Raw genomic sequence first — 22,559 nt, forward strand, 5'->3', positions numbered from 1 at the left:
AGTAGATGGAGTAAATATGATAACCACTGAGCTATAGAAGTAGTTGAGACACAGCCAGAGCAAAAAGCGTGGGCAAACGCACAGCTGAAAACCTGACTCAGAGTTTATGTGCTGGTCAGTGGAGAGCAGGCATTTCCTATGGAGGACACAGACTCTTGGGCATTGGAATGAGTATGCTAATTTGAGTATGTTACATTTCTTGTTGGATTTCATATATTGTTAGACAGCGGGGCTTCAGATGGAGTGCCAGGAAGCAACCCTTCACTTGTGCTGCTGAGCATGCTGCTGTGCTATCCTGTCCTTCCCAGCTCAGTCCTTTGTCCTTGCTCTCCTTCTCCTCTAGGATGGCTTCTCCTTCAAATCTAGGATGGTCTTCCCAGCCTCAAGTCTGCTTTTCCACTTAGCATTTCCTTCTCCGTTCATCTTTTAGCCATTTTCTTCCTTGATGCATGGCCTCAGTTGCTCCCAGAAAGGCATTCTACTCTACTGATCAGAGTCATAGCAACATTAACTGGAGCCATATCCCATGCCACCTGGAGGCAAAATTATGTATCTTCCATGTTAAGGTCTACATTTCTCAGTTCTGTAAGTTCTGTAAAGTGCATAGAAGCAAAATTGATGCTAACAATATTTAAGTAGTTAATCTTAAAATTTCCAAATGCTAAAATCATCGAGTATTCTTGACATTAAGAAGATTGAATTCGAAAACTGTATAAGGCCTCTGGGTTCCCGTGGGGGAGGGCCCAGGAGCGGCAGGACCGCTGCATCTGAGACACCACCGGAACCTGAAGGAAACAGACCGGATAAACAGTTCTCTGCACCCAAATCCCATGGGAGGGAGTGCTAAACCTTCAGAGAGGCAGACACGCCTGAGAAACCAGAAGAGACTGCACTCTGCACACACATCTCGGACGCCAGAGGAAAACACCAAACGCCATCTGGAACCCTGGTGCACTGAAGCTCCCGGAAACGGTGACACAGATCTTCCTGGTTGCTGCGGCCCCAGAGAGCTCGTGGGCAGCACCCCGCGAGCGAACTTGAGCCTCGGGACCACAGATAAGACCAACTTTTCTGCTGCAAGTGACCTGCCTGGTGAACTCAAGACACAGGCCCACAGGAACAGCTGAAGACCTGTAGAGAGGAAAAACTACACGCCCGAAAGCAGAACACTCTGTTCCCATAACTGGCTAAAAGAAAACAGGAAAACAGGTCTACAGCACTCCTGACACACAGGCTTATAGGACAGTCTAGCCACAGTCAGAAATAGCAGAACAAAGTAACACTAGAGATAATCTGATGGCGAGAGGCAAGCGCAGGAACCCAAGCAACAGAAACCAAGACTACATGGCATCATCGGAGCCCAATTCTCCCATCAAAACAAACATGGAATATCCAAACACACCAAAAAAGCAAGATCTAGTTTCAAAATCATATTTGATCATGATGCTAGAGGACTTCAAGAAAGATGTGAAGAACTCCCTTAGAGAAACACAGGAAAACATTAATAAACAAGTAGAAGCCTACAGAGAGGAATCACAAAAATCCCGGAAAGAATTCCAGGAAAACACAATCACACAGTTGAAGGAATTAAAAATGGAAATAGAAGCAGTCAAGAAAGAACACATGGAAACAACCCTGGATATAGAAAACCAAAAGAAGAGACAAGGAGCTGTAGATACGAGCTTCACCATCAGAATAAAAGAGATGGAAGAGAGAATCTCAGGAGCAGAAGATTCCATAGAAATCATTGACTCAACTGTCAAAGATAATGTAAAGAGGAAAAAGCTACTGGTCCAAAACATACAGGAAATCCAGGACTCAATGAGAAGATCAAACCTAAGGATAATAGGTATAGAAGAGAGTGAAGACTCCCAGCTCAAAGGACCAGTAAATATCTTCAACAAAATCATAGAAGAAAACTTCCCTAACCTAAAAAAAGAGATACCCATAGGCATACAAGAAGCCTACAGAACTCCAAATAGATTGGACCAGAAAAGAAACACCTCCTGTCACATAATAGTCAAAACACCAAACGCACAAAATAAAGAAAGAATATTAAAAGCAGTAAGGGAAAAAGGTCAAGTAACATATAAAGGCAGACCTATCAGAATCACACCAGACTTTTCGCCAGAAACTATGAAGGCCAGAAGATCCTGGACTGATGTCATACAGACCCTAAGAGAACACAAATGCCAGCCCAGGTTACTGTATCCTGCAAAACTCTCAATTAACATAGATGGAGAAACCAAGATATTCCATGACAAAACCAAATTTACACAATATCTTTCTACAAATCCAGCACTACAGAGGATAATAAATGGTAAAGCCCAACATAAGGAGGCAAGCTATACCCTAGAAGAAGCAAGAAACTAATCGTCTTGGCAACAAAACAAAGAAAATGAAAGCACACAAACATAACCCCACATCCAAATATGAATATAACGGGAAGCAATAATCACTATTCCTTAATATCTCTCAATATCAATGGCCTCAACTCCCCAATAAAAAGACATAGATTAACAAACTGGATACGCAACGAGGACCCTGCATTCTGCTGCCTACAGGAAACACACCTCAGAGACAAAGACAGACACTACCTCAGAGTGAAAGGCTGGAAAACAACTTTCCAAGCAAATGGTCAGAAGAAGCAAGCAGGAGTAGCCATTCTAATATCAAATAAAATCAATTTCCAACTAAAAGTCATCAAAAAAGATAAGGAAGGACACTTCATATTCATCAAAGGAAAAATCCACCAAGATGAACTCTCAATCCTAAATATCTATGCCCCAAATACAAGGGCACCTACATACGTAAAAGAAACCTTACTAAACCTCAAAACACACATTGCACCTCACACAATAATAGTGGGAGATTTCAACACCCCACTCGCATCAATGGACAGATCATGGAAACAGAAATTAAACAGTGATGTCGACAGACTAAGTCATGAGCCAAATGGACTTAACGGATATTTATAGAACATTCTATCCTAAAGCAAAAGGATATACCTTCTTCTCAGCTCCTCATGGTACTTTCTCCAAAATTGACCATATAATTGGTCAAAAAACGGGCCTCAACAGGTACAGAAAGATAGAAATAATCCCATGCGTGCTATCGGACCACCACGGCCTAAAACTGGTCTTCAATAACAATAAAGGAAGAATGCCCACATATACTTGGAAATTGAACAATGCTCTACTCAATGATAACCTGGTCAAGGAAGAAATAAAGAAAGAAATTAAAGACTTTTTAGAATTTAATGAAAATGAAGGTACAACATACCCAAACTTATGGGACACAATGAAAGCTGTGCTAAAAGGAAAACTCATAGCGCTGAGTGCGTGCAGAAAGAAACAGGAAAGAGCATATGTCAGCAGCTTGACAGCACACCTAAAAGCTCTAGAACAAAAAGAAGCAGATACACCCAGGAGGAGTAGAAGGCAGGAAATAATCAAACTCAGAGCTGAAATCAACCAACTAGAAACAAAAAGGACCATAGAAAGAATCAACAGAATCAAAAGTTGGTTCTTTGAGAAAATGAACAAGATAGATAAACCCTTAGCCAGACTAACGAGAGGACACAGAGAGTGTGTCCAAATTAACAAAATCAGAAATGAAAAGGGAGACATAACAACAGATTCAGAGGAAATTCAAAAAATCATCAGATCTTAGTATAAAAACCTATATTCAACAAAACTTGAAAATCTACAGGAAATGGACAATTTCCTAGACAGATACCAGGTATCGAAGTTAAATCAGGAACAGATAAACCAGTTAAACAACCCCATAACTCCTAAGGAAATAGAAGCAGTCATTAAAGGTCTCCCAACCAAAAAGAGCCCAGGTCCAGACGGGTTTAGTGCAGAATTCTATCAAACCTTCATAGAAGACCTCATACCAATATTATCCAAACTATTCCACAAAATTGAAACAGATGGAGCCCTAGCGAATTCCTTCTACGAAGCTACAATTACTCTTATACCTAAACCACACAAAGACCCAACAAAGAAAGAGAACTTCAGACCAATTTCCCTTATGAATATCGACGCAAAAATAATCAATAAAATTCTGGCAAACCGAATCCAAGAGCACATCAAAACAATCATCCACCATGATCAAGTAGGCTTCATTCCAGGCATGCAGGGATGGTTTAATATACGGAAAACCATCAACGTGATCCATTATATAAACAAACTGAAAGAACAGAACCACATGATCATTTCATTAGATGCTGAGAAAGCATTTGACAAAATTCAACACCCCTTCATGATAAAAGTCCTGGAAAGAATAGGAATTCAAGGCCCATACCTAAACATAGTAAAGGCCATATACAGCAAACCAGTTGCTAACATTAAACTAAATGGAGAGAAACTTGAAGCAATCCCACTAAAATCAGGGACTAGACAAGGCTGCCCACTCTCTCCCTACTTATTCAATATAGTTCTTGAAGTTCTAGCCAGAGCAATCAGACAACAAAAGGAGATCAAGGGGATACAGATCGGAGAAGAAGAGGTCAAAATATCACTATTTGTAGATGACATGATAGTATATTTAAGTGATCCCAAAAGTTCCACCAGAGAACTACTAAAGCTGATAAACAACTTCAGCAAAGTGGCTGGGTATAAAATTAACTCAAATAAATCAGTTGCCTTCCTCTATACAAAAGAGAAACAAGCCGAGAAAGAAATTAGGGAAACGACACCCTTCATAATAGACCCAAATAATATAAAGTACCTCGGTGTGACTTTAACCAAGCAAGTAAAAGATCTGTACAATAAGAACTTCAAGACACTGAGGAAAGAAATTGAAGAAGACCTCAGAAAATGGAAAGATCTCCCATGCTCATGGATTGGCAGGATTAATATAGTAAAAATGGCCATTTTACCAAAAGCAATCTACAGATTCAATGCAATCCCCATCAAAATACCAATCCAATTCTTCAAATAGTTAGACAGAACAATTTGCAAATTCATCTGGAATAACAAAAACCCAGGATAGCTAAAACTATCCTCAACAATAAAAGGACTTCAGGGGGAATCACTATCCCTGAACTCAAGCAGTATTACAGAGCAATAGTGATAAAAACTGCATGGTATTGGTACAGAGACAGACAGATAGACCAATGGAATAGAATTGAAGACCCAGAAATGAACCCACACACCTATGGTCACTTGATTTTTGACAAAGGAGCCAAAACCATCAAATGGAAAAAAGATAGCATTTTCAGCAAATGGTGCTGGTTCAACTGGAGGTCAACATGTAGAAGAACGCAGATCGATCCATGCTTATCACCCTGTACAAAGCTTAGTCCAAGTGGATCAAGGACCTCCACATCAAACCAGACACACTCAAACTAATAGAAGAAAAACTAGGGAAGCATCTGGAACACATGGGCACTGGAAAAAATTTCCTGAACAAAACACCAATGGCTTATGCTCTAAGATCAAGAATTGACAAATGGGATCTCATAAAACTGCAAAGCTTCTGTAAGGCAAAGGATACTGTGGTTAGGAAAAAATGGCAACCAACAGATTGGGAAAAGATCTTTACCAATCCTACAACAGATAGAGGCCTTATATCCAAAATATACAAAGAACTCAAGAAGTTAGACCGCAGAGAGACAAATAACCCTATTAAAAAATGGGGTTCAGCCCCCAGTGAACGTGATTGTTTGGGAGAGGGCGGTAATGGGGGGAGGATGGGGAGGGGAACACCCATATAGAAGGGGAGGGGGAGGGGTTAGGGGATGTTGGCCCGGAAACCGGGAAAGGTAATAATAATTGAAATGTAAATAAGAAATACTCAAATACTCAATTTAATAAAGATGAAAAAATAAAAAAAATAAAAAAATAAAACACAAAAAAATGGGGTTCAGAGCTAAACAAAGAATTCACAGCTGAGGAATGCAGAATGGCTGAGAAACACCTAAAGAAATGTTCAACATCTTTAGTCATAAGGGAAATGCAAATCAAAACAACCCTGAGATTTCACCTCACACCAGTGAGAATGGCTAAGATCAAAAACTCAGGTGACAGCAGATGCTGGCGAGGATGCAGAGAAAGAGGAACACTCCTCCATTGTTGGTGGGATTGCAGACTGGTACAACCATTCTGGAAATCAGTCTGGAGGTTCCTCAGAAAATTGGACATTGAACTGCCTGAGGATCCAGCTATACCTCTCTTGGGCATATACCCAAAAGATGCCCCAACATATAAAAAAGACACGTGCTCCACTATGTTCATTGCAGCCTTATTTATAATAGCCAGAAGCTGGAAAGAACCCAGATGCCCTTCAACAGAGGAATGGATACAGAAAATGTGGTACATCTACACAATGGAATATTACTCAGCTATCAAAAACAACGACTTTATGAAATTCGTAGGCAAATGGTTGGACCTGGAAAATATCATCCTGAGTGAGCTAACCCAATCACAGAAAGACATACATGGTATGCACTCATTGATAAGTGGCTATTAGCCCAAATGCTTGAATTACCCTAGATGCCTAGAACAAATGAAACTCAAGACGGATAATCAAAATGTGAATGCTTCACTCCTTCTTTAAAAGGGGAACAAGAATACCCTTGGCAGGGAAGAGAGAGGCAAAGATTAAAACAGAGACTGAAGGAACACCCATTCAGAGTCTGCCCCACATGTGGCCCATACATATACAGCCACCCAATTAGACAAGATGGATGAAGCAAAGAAGTGCAGACTGACAGGAGCCGGATGTAGATTGCTCCTGAGAGACACAGCCAGAATACAGCAAATACAGAGGCGAATGCCAGCAGCAAACCACTGAACTGAGAATAGGTTCCCCGTTGAAGGAATCAGAGAAAGGACTGGAAGATCTTGAAGGAGCTCGAGACCCCATATGTACAACAATGCCAAGCAACCAGAGCTTCCAGGGACTAAGTCACTACCCAAAGTCTATACATGGACTGACCCTGGACTCTGACCTCATAGGTAGCAATGAATATCCTAGTAAGAGCACCAGTGGAAGGGGAAGCCCTGGGTCCTGCTAAGACTGAACCCCCAGTGAACTAGACTATGGGGGAAGGGCGGCAATGGGGGGAGGGTTGGGAGGGGAACACCCGTAAGGAAGGGGAGGGGGAGGGGGATGTTTGCCCGGAAACCGGGAAAGGGAATAACACTCGAAATGTATATAAGAAATACTGAAGTTAATAAAAAAAAAAAAAGACTGAATTCATGTGTTTTTCCATGCTACCCTGCCCCTGAAGACAGAGGTGTTTGTTTTAGTTTTTGTTTGTATTTTATCAATATTATTACTTGTGTATGCTTGTGTGTATGCTCACATGTGCCACAGCACATGTGTGTAGGTCAAATACAGCTTTCAAAAGCTACTTCTGTCCTTGCACTTTGGGTTTCAGAGATCAAATAGGACTATCAGGTTTGTCTAGAAAGTGCTTTTGCCTTTGCAGCCATATTGTCAGCTCAAGAGGTAGCCTTGGAAGAAGGGTAGAGAATGGTCTTGGACTGGGATTGCTTTTTAACATTCTGCTTTACTTTATGAGATGTGTCATTGCTGAAGAGATAAACAATGTCTCTAAAATAATTGTCAAGTGTCTTTAAAATTCAACAGAGATCCTAAGACTTTATCAAAATAAAATTGTGTTCCAAACATACTCAAAAGGAAACATGATCTATATGTAAATCATTAGTTCACTGATACATTGATTTATTTAGCAACTGTTTGGTGGCCTACTATATGGCAAACTTTGGAGACAATGCCAAAGAAAGAGTGATGATCAAGAGGATCACGAGATGACAAACTATGGAAGGGGACAGTGAAGAAACAATGATGTCCCCATTTAATTCACAGAGACCTGGTGATGTAAAGATTGGGTCACTGTTCCACATCTTTGAAAACTCAAACGAGCATTTAAACTTTCTTTTTTCTCACACACTTGAGGAAGTAGTATTCTGCCAATTTCTACATTAGCCTAAAGTTGAATACAGTAGACCAAGACATTTAAGAAGTAGGTACCTTGCCCTATAAAGTAAGTTAATTTATTCCCACATTCTCCAAGCCCTCCCAAGTCACAAGGGGAACAAAGTAAAATGAGGGAAATGGGTGAAAGAACACTGTAGCCCTATCAGTTTCCACTGTGGCTCCCTTTTATACACCCAGAGTAGAAGTTTCCCTACTACATGGCGGGTGAGGGAATTCCTGACTACCAGCAACAACACCTTCCAGGCTATGGCAGAGATTCTGGCATCAGTGAGGAGAAGACATTTAGTGAGGTAACATAGGAAAGCTCACAAGTCACAAGAGGGGTGCTTTCAGAGCTATTCCTGAGGACCCCTGTGGTCTTGATACTGTCTTTATGTACCTATGCTATTTCCTTTGTTCCTTGAGCTGGACACTGACTTGGAGATCAACATCTCCCCTCTACATACATACATACTACATACATACACACACACACACACACACACACACACACACACACACACACGCACATGTTTCCCTCCAACTCCATTTTTAAGGTGCTGGCAACTGTGAGCCTTCTCATTCACTTTCAGTGTGAGAAGTCCTTAAGCTAAATTAGAAAAACTAAGATGTTGCAAGTATAGGAAGGAGAGCTTAGTCCACAACATTTTTTATTCGTATTGGCATACGGAGGTCAAAATTACATATGCCAGATGTGTTCAGCCCTTGCACTAACATTCTAAGGTGTCAAACTGAAGCTTTTCAAATACTCTTGAGGACCAACACATGATGTGTGAGGATTTGTGGGATAGCAGATTTAAGGCTAACAAGGACTGAGCAGTCCTGAATGAAGAAAAACAGAACACACACTTCGGCTGGCCTGTCTCCATGAGCAACTGTTAGACCACCAAAGATACACGTCATGTTGGCTTTATCTTTATTTTAAGCACTTGTCTCTACTGAAAATGGAAGGAGACATTGTGATGGGAGCGAGGATATGAAAAGGGTAAACTTCACACTTCATCATGGCACCACTGTGGATACTGGTGGTGCCATGAGAAGGATAGCAGCTCTAGAGCTACATAGACCTGATCTCAAATCCTGCCATCCTCTTTCTTAGCTAGACAACTTGAACAAGCCACTGACCCTCTCCATGAAATTCAAACGTGGAAAACCCACACAGTCTTAAGATTCAATTTAATATAAATAAAACATACCTCAACCTTGGTAAGAATGTGGTATGCGCTGACCATCACTGTCCTTGTCTTGGAGAACAGGACGATGGAGAAAGGAAATGTTAGCATGTGAACAAAACCAAGCAAGATTATGAAGCGAGAGGTCTTCATTCTCATGACCCATTTAATGCATTTAAAAGGGCCCCTTTCATTTGTGATCTCTCCAAATATAAGCTCTCAGCCTCAGAACCTATATGTATTCTTTAGAGTCTCTGTGGGAGTCCCATAGGACAACTCTCTGCGTAGCTTCCCTTCTCCTTCCTTCGCCATTCTGACAAAAGGCCTTCTTGTTATCCATTCCCTCCTCAGAGGCTATGAAGAGTTTTCTTGGTAGCTTCTAACGAGCCTATAAAGGGCCTTGCTCCATTTTTCTTCCTTTTACCAGATCTGAAGGTAAGTGGACACCATGTATACATTCTAGGGCAAGGCCTCCTCTTTTAACCATAGTTAGTTATGACCTCCCCCCACCCCACCCCGATTGTGGGCCCAAGTTTCCAGCAAAAAGGATCCAGCAAAATAGGTGGTAGGTAGGGTGCTGGTTGTCATGGACCCCTCATCTGCCACAACTGAAACTCTACTAAGGGCAGAAGAGTAAAAAAGAGCCCCGGGAGTTGTTACTGTGCGTCTTTGAGCTGGTCCCACAGTGTCCTCCATCTTGGTGCTACTGCCCAAGCTTTCAGAGCTGCAAATGTCCTCACAGAAACATGCCGTATACCTTATATATCATACAGGGGAGAATAAAATACAAAATACAAAACACGTCTCAGTTTTTTTCTTCTCATTTTCAAAGATATTGGGTATTTGGCTTTCCTGCATGATAACCACATCTCTGAAGGGATGCTGGACCTAAAGCAATCAGACAAAGCTCACCAAATAATGAAACGAATGCCGGATCCCTAACCAGCAGTTGGTACCACGTGTCTGATACATGGGACTGTGCATCCCTCTGGTAGAGACAGTACCGTACCAGCTGGTTTTGTTTGAAAGATGGGTTTACCACCATTTGCTCCAATTCGTAAAGGCCCCAAAGGTCCGTTAATGAGAGTCCTGGCATGAAATGAGACCATCTTTAGGTTTCTGATCTCTCTCTCTTCCTAATCTCTGGCTTTCCCAGACTTTCTGGAGGAACATTTCCATCTACTCATATAAACTCTAAAGTCAGCCTAGAGTTTGGCACTTGCAGGTTTTCTAACGCCTTCTTATGCACTATTCTTATATCTCCTGTGTCCTAGGTGTTGAGGGGACTTAACGAGATCAGCAGCAGAGTAGTAGGGCTGTCTTTAAAATAATCTGAAGGCTGTCTCCATCCGTTTACCGTAAAGAAAGAGCAGCAGTTGGGATGTATGGAGACTTAAGGACCTTTGACAAAGGCTTAGGCCATGCTATTCAGCTGGACCCTGATACTTCTCCAATTGTCACAAGTAGAGCTGGAGTAAGAAGTAATTCTGTCATTATTCCAAGAACCTCTCTTAATATAACAAACAGCCCAAGCCTAGCCCAGCATTGATTGCCACATCATTCCGTCCTCCTAAAGTTCATTGTTCTGTTCATTGGGCACTTTTTCTTCTCTTGTAGTTTAAGTATGTTTGCTCAACCTTGTAATTTTAGGAACCATTAAAAATTTACTGTCTCATATTCCCTCTTTTAAAAACAAGTTTTAATTTCCATAAGCACCAGTTTTATTTGAAAGTAGTTGCTTTTATAACTTAGTATCTTGACATTTGGTATTCTGGACTATCTACATTAGAATTGCCTAGATCTCTGGGCTTGGGCCCAAGAATTTGCAGCTTCCAACTGGTGACTTAGCACATCCAGATTTATGAGCCACTGCACTGATTGGAAGATCCATGGATGTCCCTAAATGGGAAAAGCATCTTAATCCTTGACATTTTTTTCTTTCTCAACTACAGATAGTATCTTTTATTTTCTGTATTGAATGGCATTTATGACTTCCTTAAAATAAATTGTCTTTCTTATTTTTGAAACTGGGTCTCTCTACATAGCCCTGGCAATCCAAGAACTCAATATACGGACCAGATTGGCCTTGAACTCACAAAAATCCTCTTCTCTCTGTCTCCTGAGCATTGCGATTGAATGTCTATACCACCATGCCTTACTACATTGTCTATTTCTGAATATACATTTCAAAGGCTACACAATTCTGTAGAAATAAGGGTGGGAAGGCCACTGTGATGGAGTCACAAATGAAGATCTCATCATGCTCTAAGCCATCAGCTCTGTAGAGGTAAAGATAACAAAAGTACTGTGAGAACCATTCTCTGAGACATAGTAGGGTGAATGGCCACGCCTTCCCATTTGATGCCCTTATAAGCCCTACATATCCAAGACTGCCATACACTATGAGTTCTCAGCCAAGGTTACCAAAGACCCAGAAGCCATCCCTCTTTCTATCACACACCAACTTTCCTGTTTTGTTCCCACAGATCCATGACTTGGGACCTGCAGACAGCACGGTCCAGTTCATCTTCTACCAGCCTATCATCCACCGATGGAGGGAAACAGACTTCTTTCCTTGCTCAGCAACCTGTGGTGGAGGTAACAGTGTTCACTTATCCTACCTAGCCTAGGCCTCTGTGAGGAAAAATGTTAAGAGTGGACTAATTTCAGTATGGAAGAATGCCTTCTTTTGAATGGAGCCAATTCCTGAACCTACCTGTGAGGTGTTCTGGGAAGCTTTTTCTTTGTGAATGCTCATAGCAAACATCTCTTTCCTTGGCATCTTCTTTCCTGGGAGTAGTAATATCCCATCCAACAGCAGCTTTCCCATGCAGTGCTTCCTTTCACCTAAGCCTATACTTGTCTGGCAGAAGTGATGTCATTTCTTCAAGAAGCAAGTGAAGATGTTTGTCAGACTCACTCCATTAGAGAAAGTTCTATTACCAGAAAAAAAATCACTTCATTGTTGACTTAATCTAGGTAATTTTTTGCCTATACCCATCAACATACACTGAAAGACATGACATGCATTCAGTCCATACATTCTTTGTGGTGTGTCTCTCCTGAAAAGTCACAAACAGAATTCCTGTCCCTACACTGTCACATCCACATCACACTCAGCATCTTGGGTTACTAGAAAAGACTTCTTCCTATTTTCTGTTTTTTTATAATTATAGTAAGTATATCATATTCCTATGATATTTTTTAGTCATTTCCTTGTAGGAGATCACTTGGTTCTTTTAAATGTTATACCATTGTAATAAATAACATAATGTCTAAATGATTTTATCTGTTCACAAATTTCCCTCGGATGAATACTCAGTGGTATGGTTACTAAATAAAGGAGTTTGAGATTTTTTTGTGGATGCCTGTATTACCAAAATCTTTCCAGAAAATTAAGTTGTGAATATTTTAAATTATCAACATTTATAGGTTATCTTTTGTTTTCCAACTTAATAGGTCTAAAAGTATACATATATGCCTTTGAAAATTGGTTTATCTAATTTTTTCTCTAGTTTTGTGGAAGCTGGTTGATTGACTAACTTTAAATTGTTCACCCACATTGGAATTATTTACAGTAGTTAAAGTCATGGTACCTCAAAATTGGGGCAAATGATTTAAAACATAAGAATCTATGACATAACTCACCGATAGCTATGTTATCTCTATATAATACGAACAAATCACTAATTGTATTTCTAAAAGCAGTATTGTATTTTGTCTTAGGATTTTTATTGCTGCAATAAAACATCATGACCAAAAGCAACTTGAGGAGGATAAAAAATTTATTTGGTTTATACATTCTGATTATCCTGCACCATGAAGAGAAGTCAGGGCAGGAATTCAAGGCAGGAACCTGAAGGTAGAAATAAAAACAAAAATCATGTAGAAACATTGCTCACTGGCTTATGGCCCATGACTCATTCAGCCTGCTTTCTTATACCATTCGGGACAACTTGCCCAGGGTGGTACTATCCACAATGCACTGGGCCCTTTCCTATCCATCATTAATCAAGAAAGTATACCACATAAAATTGCCTACAGGCAAATCTGATGGCTGTTTTCTCATTTGAGGTTCCCTCTTCTTAATTGGCCCTAACGTATGTCAACTTGACAAAAAAACCTAATCAACACAGGTTTGTTTGTTTTTTAACTTAAAAATGATGAGTCAAATGCCATCAAGTATGCTGGCATTTCAGTACAATAGTATGTCTATATAGTATGACCTTGAGTAAAATTACCTTTTTACAAAACAAACCACCAGGCTGAAGAACGGCTCAGCAGTCAAGAGTTTGCCATGAAAGCAAGAAAACCAGAGTTCAGATGCCCAGGATGTAGCTAAATACTGTGTAGATATGGTAGAGTCAGGGTAACCTTAGAGCAAACTGGCTATCTAGACTGGCAGAGCACCAAGCTCTGGGTTTGATTGAAATCTTGTGAAGGATGTGATAGAGGAGCAATTGAATGCTAGGTATCAGTATGGAGGATTCACATGCACACACACACACACACACACACACACACACACACACATACACGAGAAAGAGAGAAAGGGAGGGAAGAAGAGAGAGACAGAGATGTGGGAAAAGGGAGGAAAGCTCCCAATTATGATGTCGTTTTATGAGAATAAATGTCTATACATTCATAGAGAAAACAAAACAAACTTCAATGAATGGTCATCTAATGCAATGTTTTTTTTTCTTTTTAAATGTAAACCATGCCTTTCATAAAACAGCAATTCAATTGCATGCATCCTATATGATTTTCACACAGAATTGCTGTGACAGTAGACTTTCAGTAACCTTGACAATGACTTACTATTCAATAAAGCAATTCGTGTTACATTCATCTGTTTCCAACCACGCTGGGTCTCACTTTACTCATACTTAAGAGCTATCCGTGGTTTTCCAGGGTTAAGCCTCTGTTCCTAGGAAAGCTTATCAGGAAGCCTGAGGGTCAGCAAAAGTTCCCTTGTGATGTGTGAGGGGTGTAGAGCCTTCCTTTCACTTCAGGGACTACTCTTGCAATCTCTGAGAAATAAGCTGTAGCTCCCCGTGTGTGCTCCCACTGTCAGCTGCAAGTGGCTGACCACTTCACGGTGTGTGTAAAGAACGCTCCACAGGCAAGCCTCAGAGCACAGTCATCGGACCACACTGGTCCTTTGCTTTCACTCCATGACTTTACTTCATAGTATGTGAGAGCTTCCAAGCAGAGGGTTTGGGTTGGGGGATGATGATTTTCAAACGCCATACCCTCAGCTTAATAATCTGCTATTTCTTCCCACATTTTACTACCGGATAAATTCCATTCTTGCAGAGAAATTATTCTCTGCAAAACTCCAAAGTGTTTGTCTTGTAAAATTGCTGCTTTGGAGGACGAGAGAGAGACAAAAAGGAAAAGTGTGTTGACTTCTCTGAAACGTCATTTTGCTACTTAGCTTCTCTACAAAGCCAGACGTTAGCTGGATGTGCATTCCTGCCCACTGCTTTCGCTTCTCTCTGTGCTTTCATCTCCCCAGTAGAGTTTTTAAAGCTCTTTTTTTAGGTCTTTAATGAACAATTAACTTTTCGTGGGTGGTCTGAGAACATAACCTCAAGCCAGGAAATCTGGCTTCAAAAACCTCCTTCTGACTTCCTAAACCTCTGCAAGCCTCCCAGTGATTTCAATCTTGTTTCCGAATACATATTTAGTAATAACTCATCTACCTGCCAGGAAGAACTTGGGGGGTTGGGGAGGGTCCGGACTAGAAGGATGCCGACCTTTAAAATCCTTGATACGTGCTTATTTTTCGCTCCAAGAGTCTAAGTCTCCATCACTACTCTCTATAACATCACCAAACAGGTGAGAAAGATCAAACACGTTATGAATGAAATTAAATATCACTCAGCAACTTTTTGGAAAGGGATTTATCAAAGTGGTGGGCAAAGGAAGCCTACAAAGCCAGATACTTAATCTGAGGAGGAATGACAACGTATTTTGGAAAAAGTAAAAGTTAAATACTAGGAGGCTTGGGAGGATTTTTCCTTTTTTCTTTTTCTAATTTTCATCTCTTCGGGCATGTTTGATTTTATTACTTTCATTGGGTGAAGAATGCAGATACAGTTATTATGGGGACTTTAACTGTACCTTGACTCAGTTCAACTCATTCAGGTTGAATTTAAGCAGCCGGGTGGAACCCGACTCAGGTGGGACCTGGTTCATAAAACTCCATTGTGCCAAGAAGGGACATGGAGGCTTAGTTTTATTTTATTTATTCGTGTGTTGCTTACTTTATTAATGAGTTTTGAGTTGATTCTTCTCGGCGGCCCCAGAGGCAATTTAGCATTCTTTTATTACAAGCTTGGTTAAGAAAAATACTAATAGTGTTTCTCTGTCACGTTTTTGCATTATTTTAAACAAATAAGCAGTATTTCTTGCCAGAGTTTTATAATCTGTGTTCTTGTATAACTCAAGCAACTGTAATATAATTGAATGATTAAAATGAGCAGATTACTTGAGAAGAAAATATAGAATGTGAGTCCTACAACATCAATGACCCTTCCAATTATATATTTGCTTTTTCTTGGCTATCGGACATAGTTTCCTTAACAGGAAATGGCCCGAAATCATACAGAAGCCCACTGTGCTGACACGTGCTTTAAGCAGCCTGGTTGTGTGGGTGTTTACAGGTTACCAGCTGACATCTGCCGAGTGCTATGACCTTCGGAGTAGCCGCGTGGTGGCCGACCAGTACTGTCAGTACTACCCCGAGAACATCAAGCCCAAACCCAAGCTTCAGGAGTGCAACCTGGATCCTTGTCCAGCCAGGTCAGTCCAGTTTACCCGCTTGTTTATCATTAACCAGGTTCCCAGTTAGCTTCTTAGATAAAAGTGGATGTTTTACTTGAAAACAAAGGACACGGTCCTGTCCAGCATCCCCACCGTTAGTGGCTCCCATGCTCCTGGCCCCTGCTATCGTGTGATGCGACCGTGGGTTTTCTTTCTGTAAATGGTCTTCAAAGTGAAGTCCTCTCTCTCTCTCTCTCTCTCTCTCTCTCTCTCTCTCTGATTGCTTTCACATCCTGACATCTTGTTTCTCCCCTTGACAAAGTCCAGTGAACATCTTGGTGTCTTAGCCAGTGTGATGGCTTACTGTCTCACAATGCTTCCCTTTCTCTTCCCTGTCTCCCATCAGGGATGCAATCACAGAAGACTGCATGTCAGGACCATAGCCAATCCATTCTAGCATAATCAATCCACACAATTAATTAGGGTCAGAGCGGGCCTCAGAAGAGTTTTTGCTACCGTTGACAAAACCTGAGCCTTGCTCCATAAGGAGCTAGGGCTTATTTCCAAGTCGAATTTTCTTGAGGATCTTTGTAATTAGAAGTTCTAAAGATTTAAACCTTTAACACCTTCACACACTAGTGTTTGTTTTAGAGAAGCCATAATTGGGCCCCAGTTATTTGCAGGATCAGGAATCGAGTGCCTAGATACTGAGTAACTGCTGATGTGCGGGTGGAGAATCTGCCCATGGAGGGCAGCGGCTTTGCTTAGGGCTTCAAACACTGGTGAGTGATTCTCCACAGTTGCAGTTTACACATTCACAGCTTCCTAGAGAGTATCTAGGAAAACCTTTCTCCACAAAAGCAAGCACTAGTCACAAATACCGGTGGCCAAAACATCCTTTCTTTTTAATGATTCATATGTGATATTTAAAAGCAGAGCTTGCTAATTATATATACATGAAAGAAAAGTTTCGAAGAACTAGGCTGCTACATGGGTGGGGTTGGTGGAGAGCATTCTATTGTGAGAGATGCAACTTTTGTATTCAGTTGCTGGCTTTTTAAAGTATGTATTCTTATGCTCTTTCCACCTTAAGCCATGAATTCTAAATGATATGTGTGACTTGAACTTACTATTAATAATTAATGTTTAGAAACCATAAACATGCCTCATAAAAGTAAATTCACTAAAGAAACAAAAAGTATTAGCTACTTTATAGCTTGCCATTCTAGTTTAATTTAGTTTTGTGTTTACATCAGAATATTGGATATTACACGTTGGGTGTGATATAAAAGTAAATAAGGTGTTAAAATTTTGCTTGGCTTTGCTTTAGAAATATTGAGCAGTTGAAATATTTTAACTATGATTGAACCTTATTTTTAAAATGATTCTATTTGTACATTTATATCTATCCCTATAACAGGATATTTATCCCAATTCAAATGAGCATTCATTATTCCCAGCTCAGTTACAGAGAGACTGAAAGTCTTCCGTAGCCATGTGAAATTTTATATGTGCATTTCTAGGAGAGAGAGGTTCATTTCCCCACAGTTCCATTGAGCTTTCCCTCGCTTGGGAAAGCACGCCTTCAGTGAAGAAGTGGCCCATGGAAGAGGGTTTGAAATGAAAGCACCGTTGTTAACAATTTGAAGAAAATGTTTGTAATGAGAAAAATTTATCCTTTGTTTCTAGTTTCTGATCTTTACCCACTCTTCTCTGTGGGAGTAACATTTTTGGCCCATTTCTTATTATCCAAAAACAAAAGTTAAAAAAAAAAAAAGGTACACTGAAAGGTTGCCTGTTCAGTCTATATTATAGTCTGTGTCATTTTAAAATATCTAATATAGCACAGGCATAAATGTTGGGACAGGTGACTATTAAAAAAGAAGAGAGAGAGAGAGTCGCAGTTGAATGCTAATATCAAAAGCTACTTTTTATTGAAGATAGATTAGACAAGGCTGTAAAAATCAAGACGTAGCAGTAGGAGATGCTCGAGGAAAGCCACTTATGGGCTGCGAGTGTGCAGCTCAGCTTAAGGCACTCCAGGAATCCTGCGGGGTTCATGGAGCTATTTTGTGTGCAGCTCTTCTGAATTCCAAGAGAAAATAAGAAGGGGTGGGCTCAAAGCGGACAGGAGAGACTTTCTAAGATGGGTCTCTCTCATTGGATAGTGAAATCAATCCATTGAGCAACTGCTGTCTAACCACTACAGATTTAAGGGTGCTCTATTAAGTCAAAGGGGGCACAATGACATTAAAACTACAAATTAGAAATCCTCAAAGGGAAAACAAGGGCATTCTTAGAACAAAGATCACACATTGTTTTTTCACATTTTGAATATACTTTATTATGTCCGTAAGCAAATGTAATTTTTTTTTAAAATCACCCGTTTTTAATTCCTACGTTGTTACATAAAATATCATTATATGTAGTTACTGAAATCTATTTTCCCTGTAAATCCTGGGATCTGGGGCTTATTACACTAAATAGAAGCAAACTCACATTCAGATAATGAGTGTGAGTCTGTTCCCTTTCAAGATAGATATATCCCAGGAACACCGAAAATGACACTGCATAGGGGCCAGAGAGATGACTCGAGTAGGTCACAGAGCTTATTGTGTAAGTATGAATCCCTGGCATTCACATGCAAAGCTGAGCATGACCACATGTGCCTGTAACCCCAGAACTAGCATGGTGGAAACAACAGGATCCCTGAGGCTTCTCGACCTCCAGCCCCACTCCAGATTCAGTGAGTAACTCTGCCTTAAAGGACTAAGGTAGGGAGTGATAAAGCAGAACACCCAATGTAGTCCTTCGACCTTCCCTCCTATAACAGCACCTGGACACACACGCACGCACGCACGCGCGCACACACACACACACACACACACACACACACACACACACACACACACATTTAGCAATGCCACTAAATAATTGTTCAACTTAGTAAATAACTTCCAAGTCTTGATATTTCCCCTTAGAAACGTCCCCCTCCTTACTGCTTGCCCAGTAGCATGAGTCCTCTCTTCTTTTCTTGTCTGCCTTTCCACCTCCTGTTTTGGCTTCCCCCCCACCCCCTTCCCTTGTTTCCTGTTCTTTGGCCTTTTCTTCATAACATCACATCAGCCAGCTGCTGTGGCTACAGATGATGCTGGACCAACAGTGAACATCTGGCCTATTCTCTTCAAAGGATTTCTATGTTTTTATCACTTTCTCTGCTTCTAGATGTTAATTTTTAAAACGTCGATAAGCTAAACGGCTGTAATGAAAATAGTAAAGCCATGCTCCCCAGGGCCTGAGATTTGCAGTTACTGCATTTGCTGTTTCTTTTTGGTCTTGTCAACTGTACGTAACACAGATGGGATTCTACTTCACAGAGCAGACACCTGGAAGTCAATGGTCCCTCATCCTTTGTTTCCTCTTCTAAAAGCAAGCCTCAGCACCCATGTCATGTAGCACTGAAGTGCTGCAGAGGCAAAAATGTTGACGGCTGCTCTGTCTGTCCATTGGAAGAACTTAGCCGGCTTCTCAGCTGTTCCTCTCACCAGAGCTTTGTTGATCTCTGTGCATATCACATAGGCAGGCATTTTTATGAAGTAACTAAATATTTAGTTTCCTAGCAAGAAGTGGCCCCCCAAAGGGGCGCCAACACTTAAGACTAAGGAAAGGGAAAGAGAGGTCTAAAGATTTGATGACTCTTTGCTAAAATTAGTACTATTTTTCCCATTGGCAATGGAGAGCCATGGTGTCACAGGTTGATCACATGTTCTTACAGACTCTGCTCTACAGGTGCCACAATAGTCCAACTTGTGCATTTCCAGAAGTCCAAAGACACTCCACTCCTGCCTACCAGGAATCTACTACTTTCTTAGGTCTTTACTCCATGTCTCTATTAGTTATGAGCCTTCTCCTATGTAACAGACATCCAGGATCTGTTCACATGTCAAACCTGTCCTGTGTCTGCCTTGCCATGATTGTCACTTCTCCCTTACACCAGGGGAAGCTTTGCTGAGATTTGTGTAGAAGTTCATTCCACTTTTGTTGCTTGAGGAAAGGGCCACATTTTTTTAATGTGGCCAGGGAACCACAAAGTCTTTGCTTATGGTTAAAAAGAAAGTAAAAAGGAGTCATTCACTCATCTAATGAGCATGCAACCTTTGACTGTTCAGGGTTGGTTGGTTGGTTGGTTGGTTTATATTTTTTTGGTTTTGTTTCTCTAGCTCTTTATTAGTTTGAACACACACATATGTATACATATATTCTAAATCATACAAATTATCTAAATCTAAATCATATAAATTATCACTGGCTAGAGAACAAATTTTGAAAAACGGGTCTCAGATTTGAATCCTAGCACATGTGGCACATGACAGTGCATGTGGGAGGCATAAGAAAACTGGATTTTCATGCTTACTAGGTAGGTGCCCAACAGCAGAGTGTGGTGGAGGAGTGAGAACTGTGGAGTGACACAGCTTGGCTGGAAGCTACAGAGCTGCCTCCTACAAGTTGAACAGCCTTTGACAAACTATTTATTCTCACTAAGCCTCAGATTTTCATCCTGTGAAGTAACAATAATAGCAGTTCTTACCTTGTTAAAGTTGTCACAAGGGATAAATGCTACCATACATTTAAACAGCTTAGTGGAGGGTCTAATACACAAAGAAGCACTCAACAAACATTAGTTACTCCAGCTATGACTGAGACCGAGGCTGTACTAATAGTATTGATGTTGCCTAGAGAAACTACTCTCCAGTTCATATTTTGTCCATGAAAAGGAAAAATGGAATTCTAAAATTCTCTTAAGTCCAAAGAGCAGTTCTCTGTGGGTTGTTCTGGGTGGTCTAGAAGACAGTTCCTAGGAGAACATCAGCTTGAAGCTAAGTGACATTTATTGGGTTTTTTAGATATAGATTATGCTGTGCAGATTAACTCCTGAAGTTTCATCTCACAAGTATCAAGGAAGGACAGTCTTCATTTAACCAGCAATGAGTCATTGCCATTCCACCCTTAAGAGGTTGTGCCACTTATGTTTCCAAAAAGGAAAATTATATTTAAGGACTAGAAAATGGTTGAGTTAGTGAACAAGCAAAAAGAAAGTGTAAGTGTCCTAAATCGTGTACATCTTAAAGTACACCATTTTATTGGAACACATGATTTAGAAAGGTAACACCTCAATAGAACCAACATCATTTATATAAGTGGTAAAAATTAATAAAATCTCAGGTCTCCTTTTGTGGATTTATATGGGATAGCAAAGTAGAGTTGTGCTTCATTTCAGAATGGGTGAGCAACCAACACCTGCAGACACACCACTCATTACCCGGCAGCGAAATAACTGACTATCCTACAACTTAATTATCAAACAATTCATTTCTGCTATCAAGCCAGTTCATACACACAGTAAGCTTACCGCATACAACGCCTTTCAGGCTTTTAAAACATGCAATTATTTGCATAATTCCTTTAATTACCTCATGAGTTACTAGGAAAGGCAATTCCATCATCCTCATTTTAACTTACGTAGTCGTAACTGTGTAAGACATTTCATTACTTAACATCTTTAGTTTCCCATCTGTAAAAATATAACATTTCTGCTAGGTACTATGAGGATTCTGTGACGTAAACGTGGAAACCTCCCAGGAAGATGCTAAGTGCTCAACAAATCACAGCAATTGTCAGTAAACGGAGACTCAAACAACTGAATTGACCAAAGTCTCCATTACAAGTTTTCTAAGCTGCTCCTGTATCCATCACATCAGTTTAGTTTTATATTCCCTGCAGAGTTAACAGGCCAGAGAGGGTAGGCAGCAAGTGAGGCTCTCTCAAAGCAAGCTGGCCATGGATCTAAATACTTCCAGCTCCACAATGTCTCTCACCCTACAGAAACACAGCCCTGATACCATCAACACCCCAGTAGCCCTGTCCTGCACGTTGCCTTCAGCAGCCTGGGAGGTCTGCTTCCGTGCAACATAGAACCATTTCAATACAAGTTTGGATGTTTGACAAAGTGAGCAGAAACCCAGATGAAACAAGCATCATCCATGTATTGATGTCCACTAAAGTCATTTTCTGGAGTACACAACAGATGAGGAAAATAAATTTTAATAAAATGATAGTCCTACTTACTTAAAAGTAGTACAGAAATGGCCTTTATTAATGTCAAAAAGGAAATGCCAGAAATATAAGTTGCATAGTTTCTATCATCTAATCTAAGATGTTAAAACTCTTCAGTGGTTAGTTTTATAGTAGAAAATCAATTTTTGTCTAAGAAAAAATTGCACATCATGCCACTGAATCAGGATTTTTGACTCTGGCCCCCTTGCAACCCAAACATCATTAATTGATACAGATTACACAGTAATTTGGCATTAGTGCAGTTTTAAAAGAAGTCAGGGCTACTAGGTAAGACATTTTCTCAGTTGGTTCCAATTTGACTTTATGTTAAGGGCACTCATTGTTTCAGAACGCTGATGGGAGGTAGAGGAGGAAGAATTTATACCATCTTGGTGGTTATCAAGCTTGGAACTAGCAGACATCAGCCAGGGAAAGCTAATATAAAGTCTACAGAACGGGTTTCTTGCCTTCTCCCTTTATCTTAAAGTCCAGGACTTGTCCACCACTAGTATTTTCATAAGACAGAAGCAA

At 40.5% G+C, this 22,559-nt stretch overlaps 1 protein-coding gene across 6 annotated transcripts in view; it reads left to right on the forward strand.

The window, feature by feature from the left end:
* Adamtsl1 (ADAMTS-like 1) overlaps nucleotides 1-22,559 on the forward strand; it is a 955,322-nt gene that overhangs the window by 735,217 nt on the left and 197,546 nt on the right. For all 6 annotated transcript variants that reach the window (XM_039111084.2, XM_039111080.2, XM_039111079.2 and 3 more), the window contains 2 exons: nucleotides 11,633-11,744; nucleotides 15,815-15,953. In XM_039111084.2, the coding sequence (XP_038967012.1) occupies nucleotides 11,633-11,744; nucleotides 15,815-15,953 (251 nt within the window). The remainder of the gene's footprint in view (nucleotides 1-11,632; nucleotides 11,745-15,814; nucleotides 15,954-22,559) is intronic.

This window comes from Rattus norvegicus, chromosome 5 (assembly GCF_036323735.1).
Source record: "Rattus norvegicus strain BN/NHsdMcwi chromosome 5, GRCr8, whole genome shotgun sequence".
In the NCBI taxonomy this organism is placed as follows: Eukaryota; Metazoa; Chordata; class Mammalia; order Rodentia; family Muridae; genus Rattus; species Rattus norvegicus.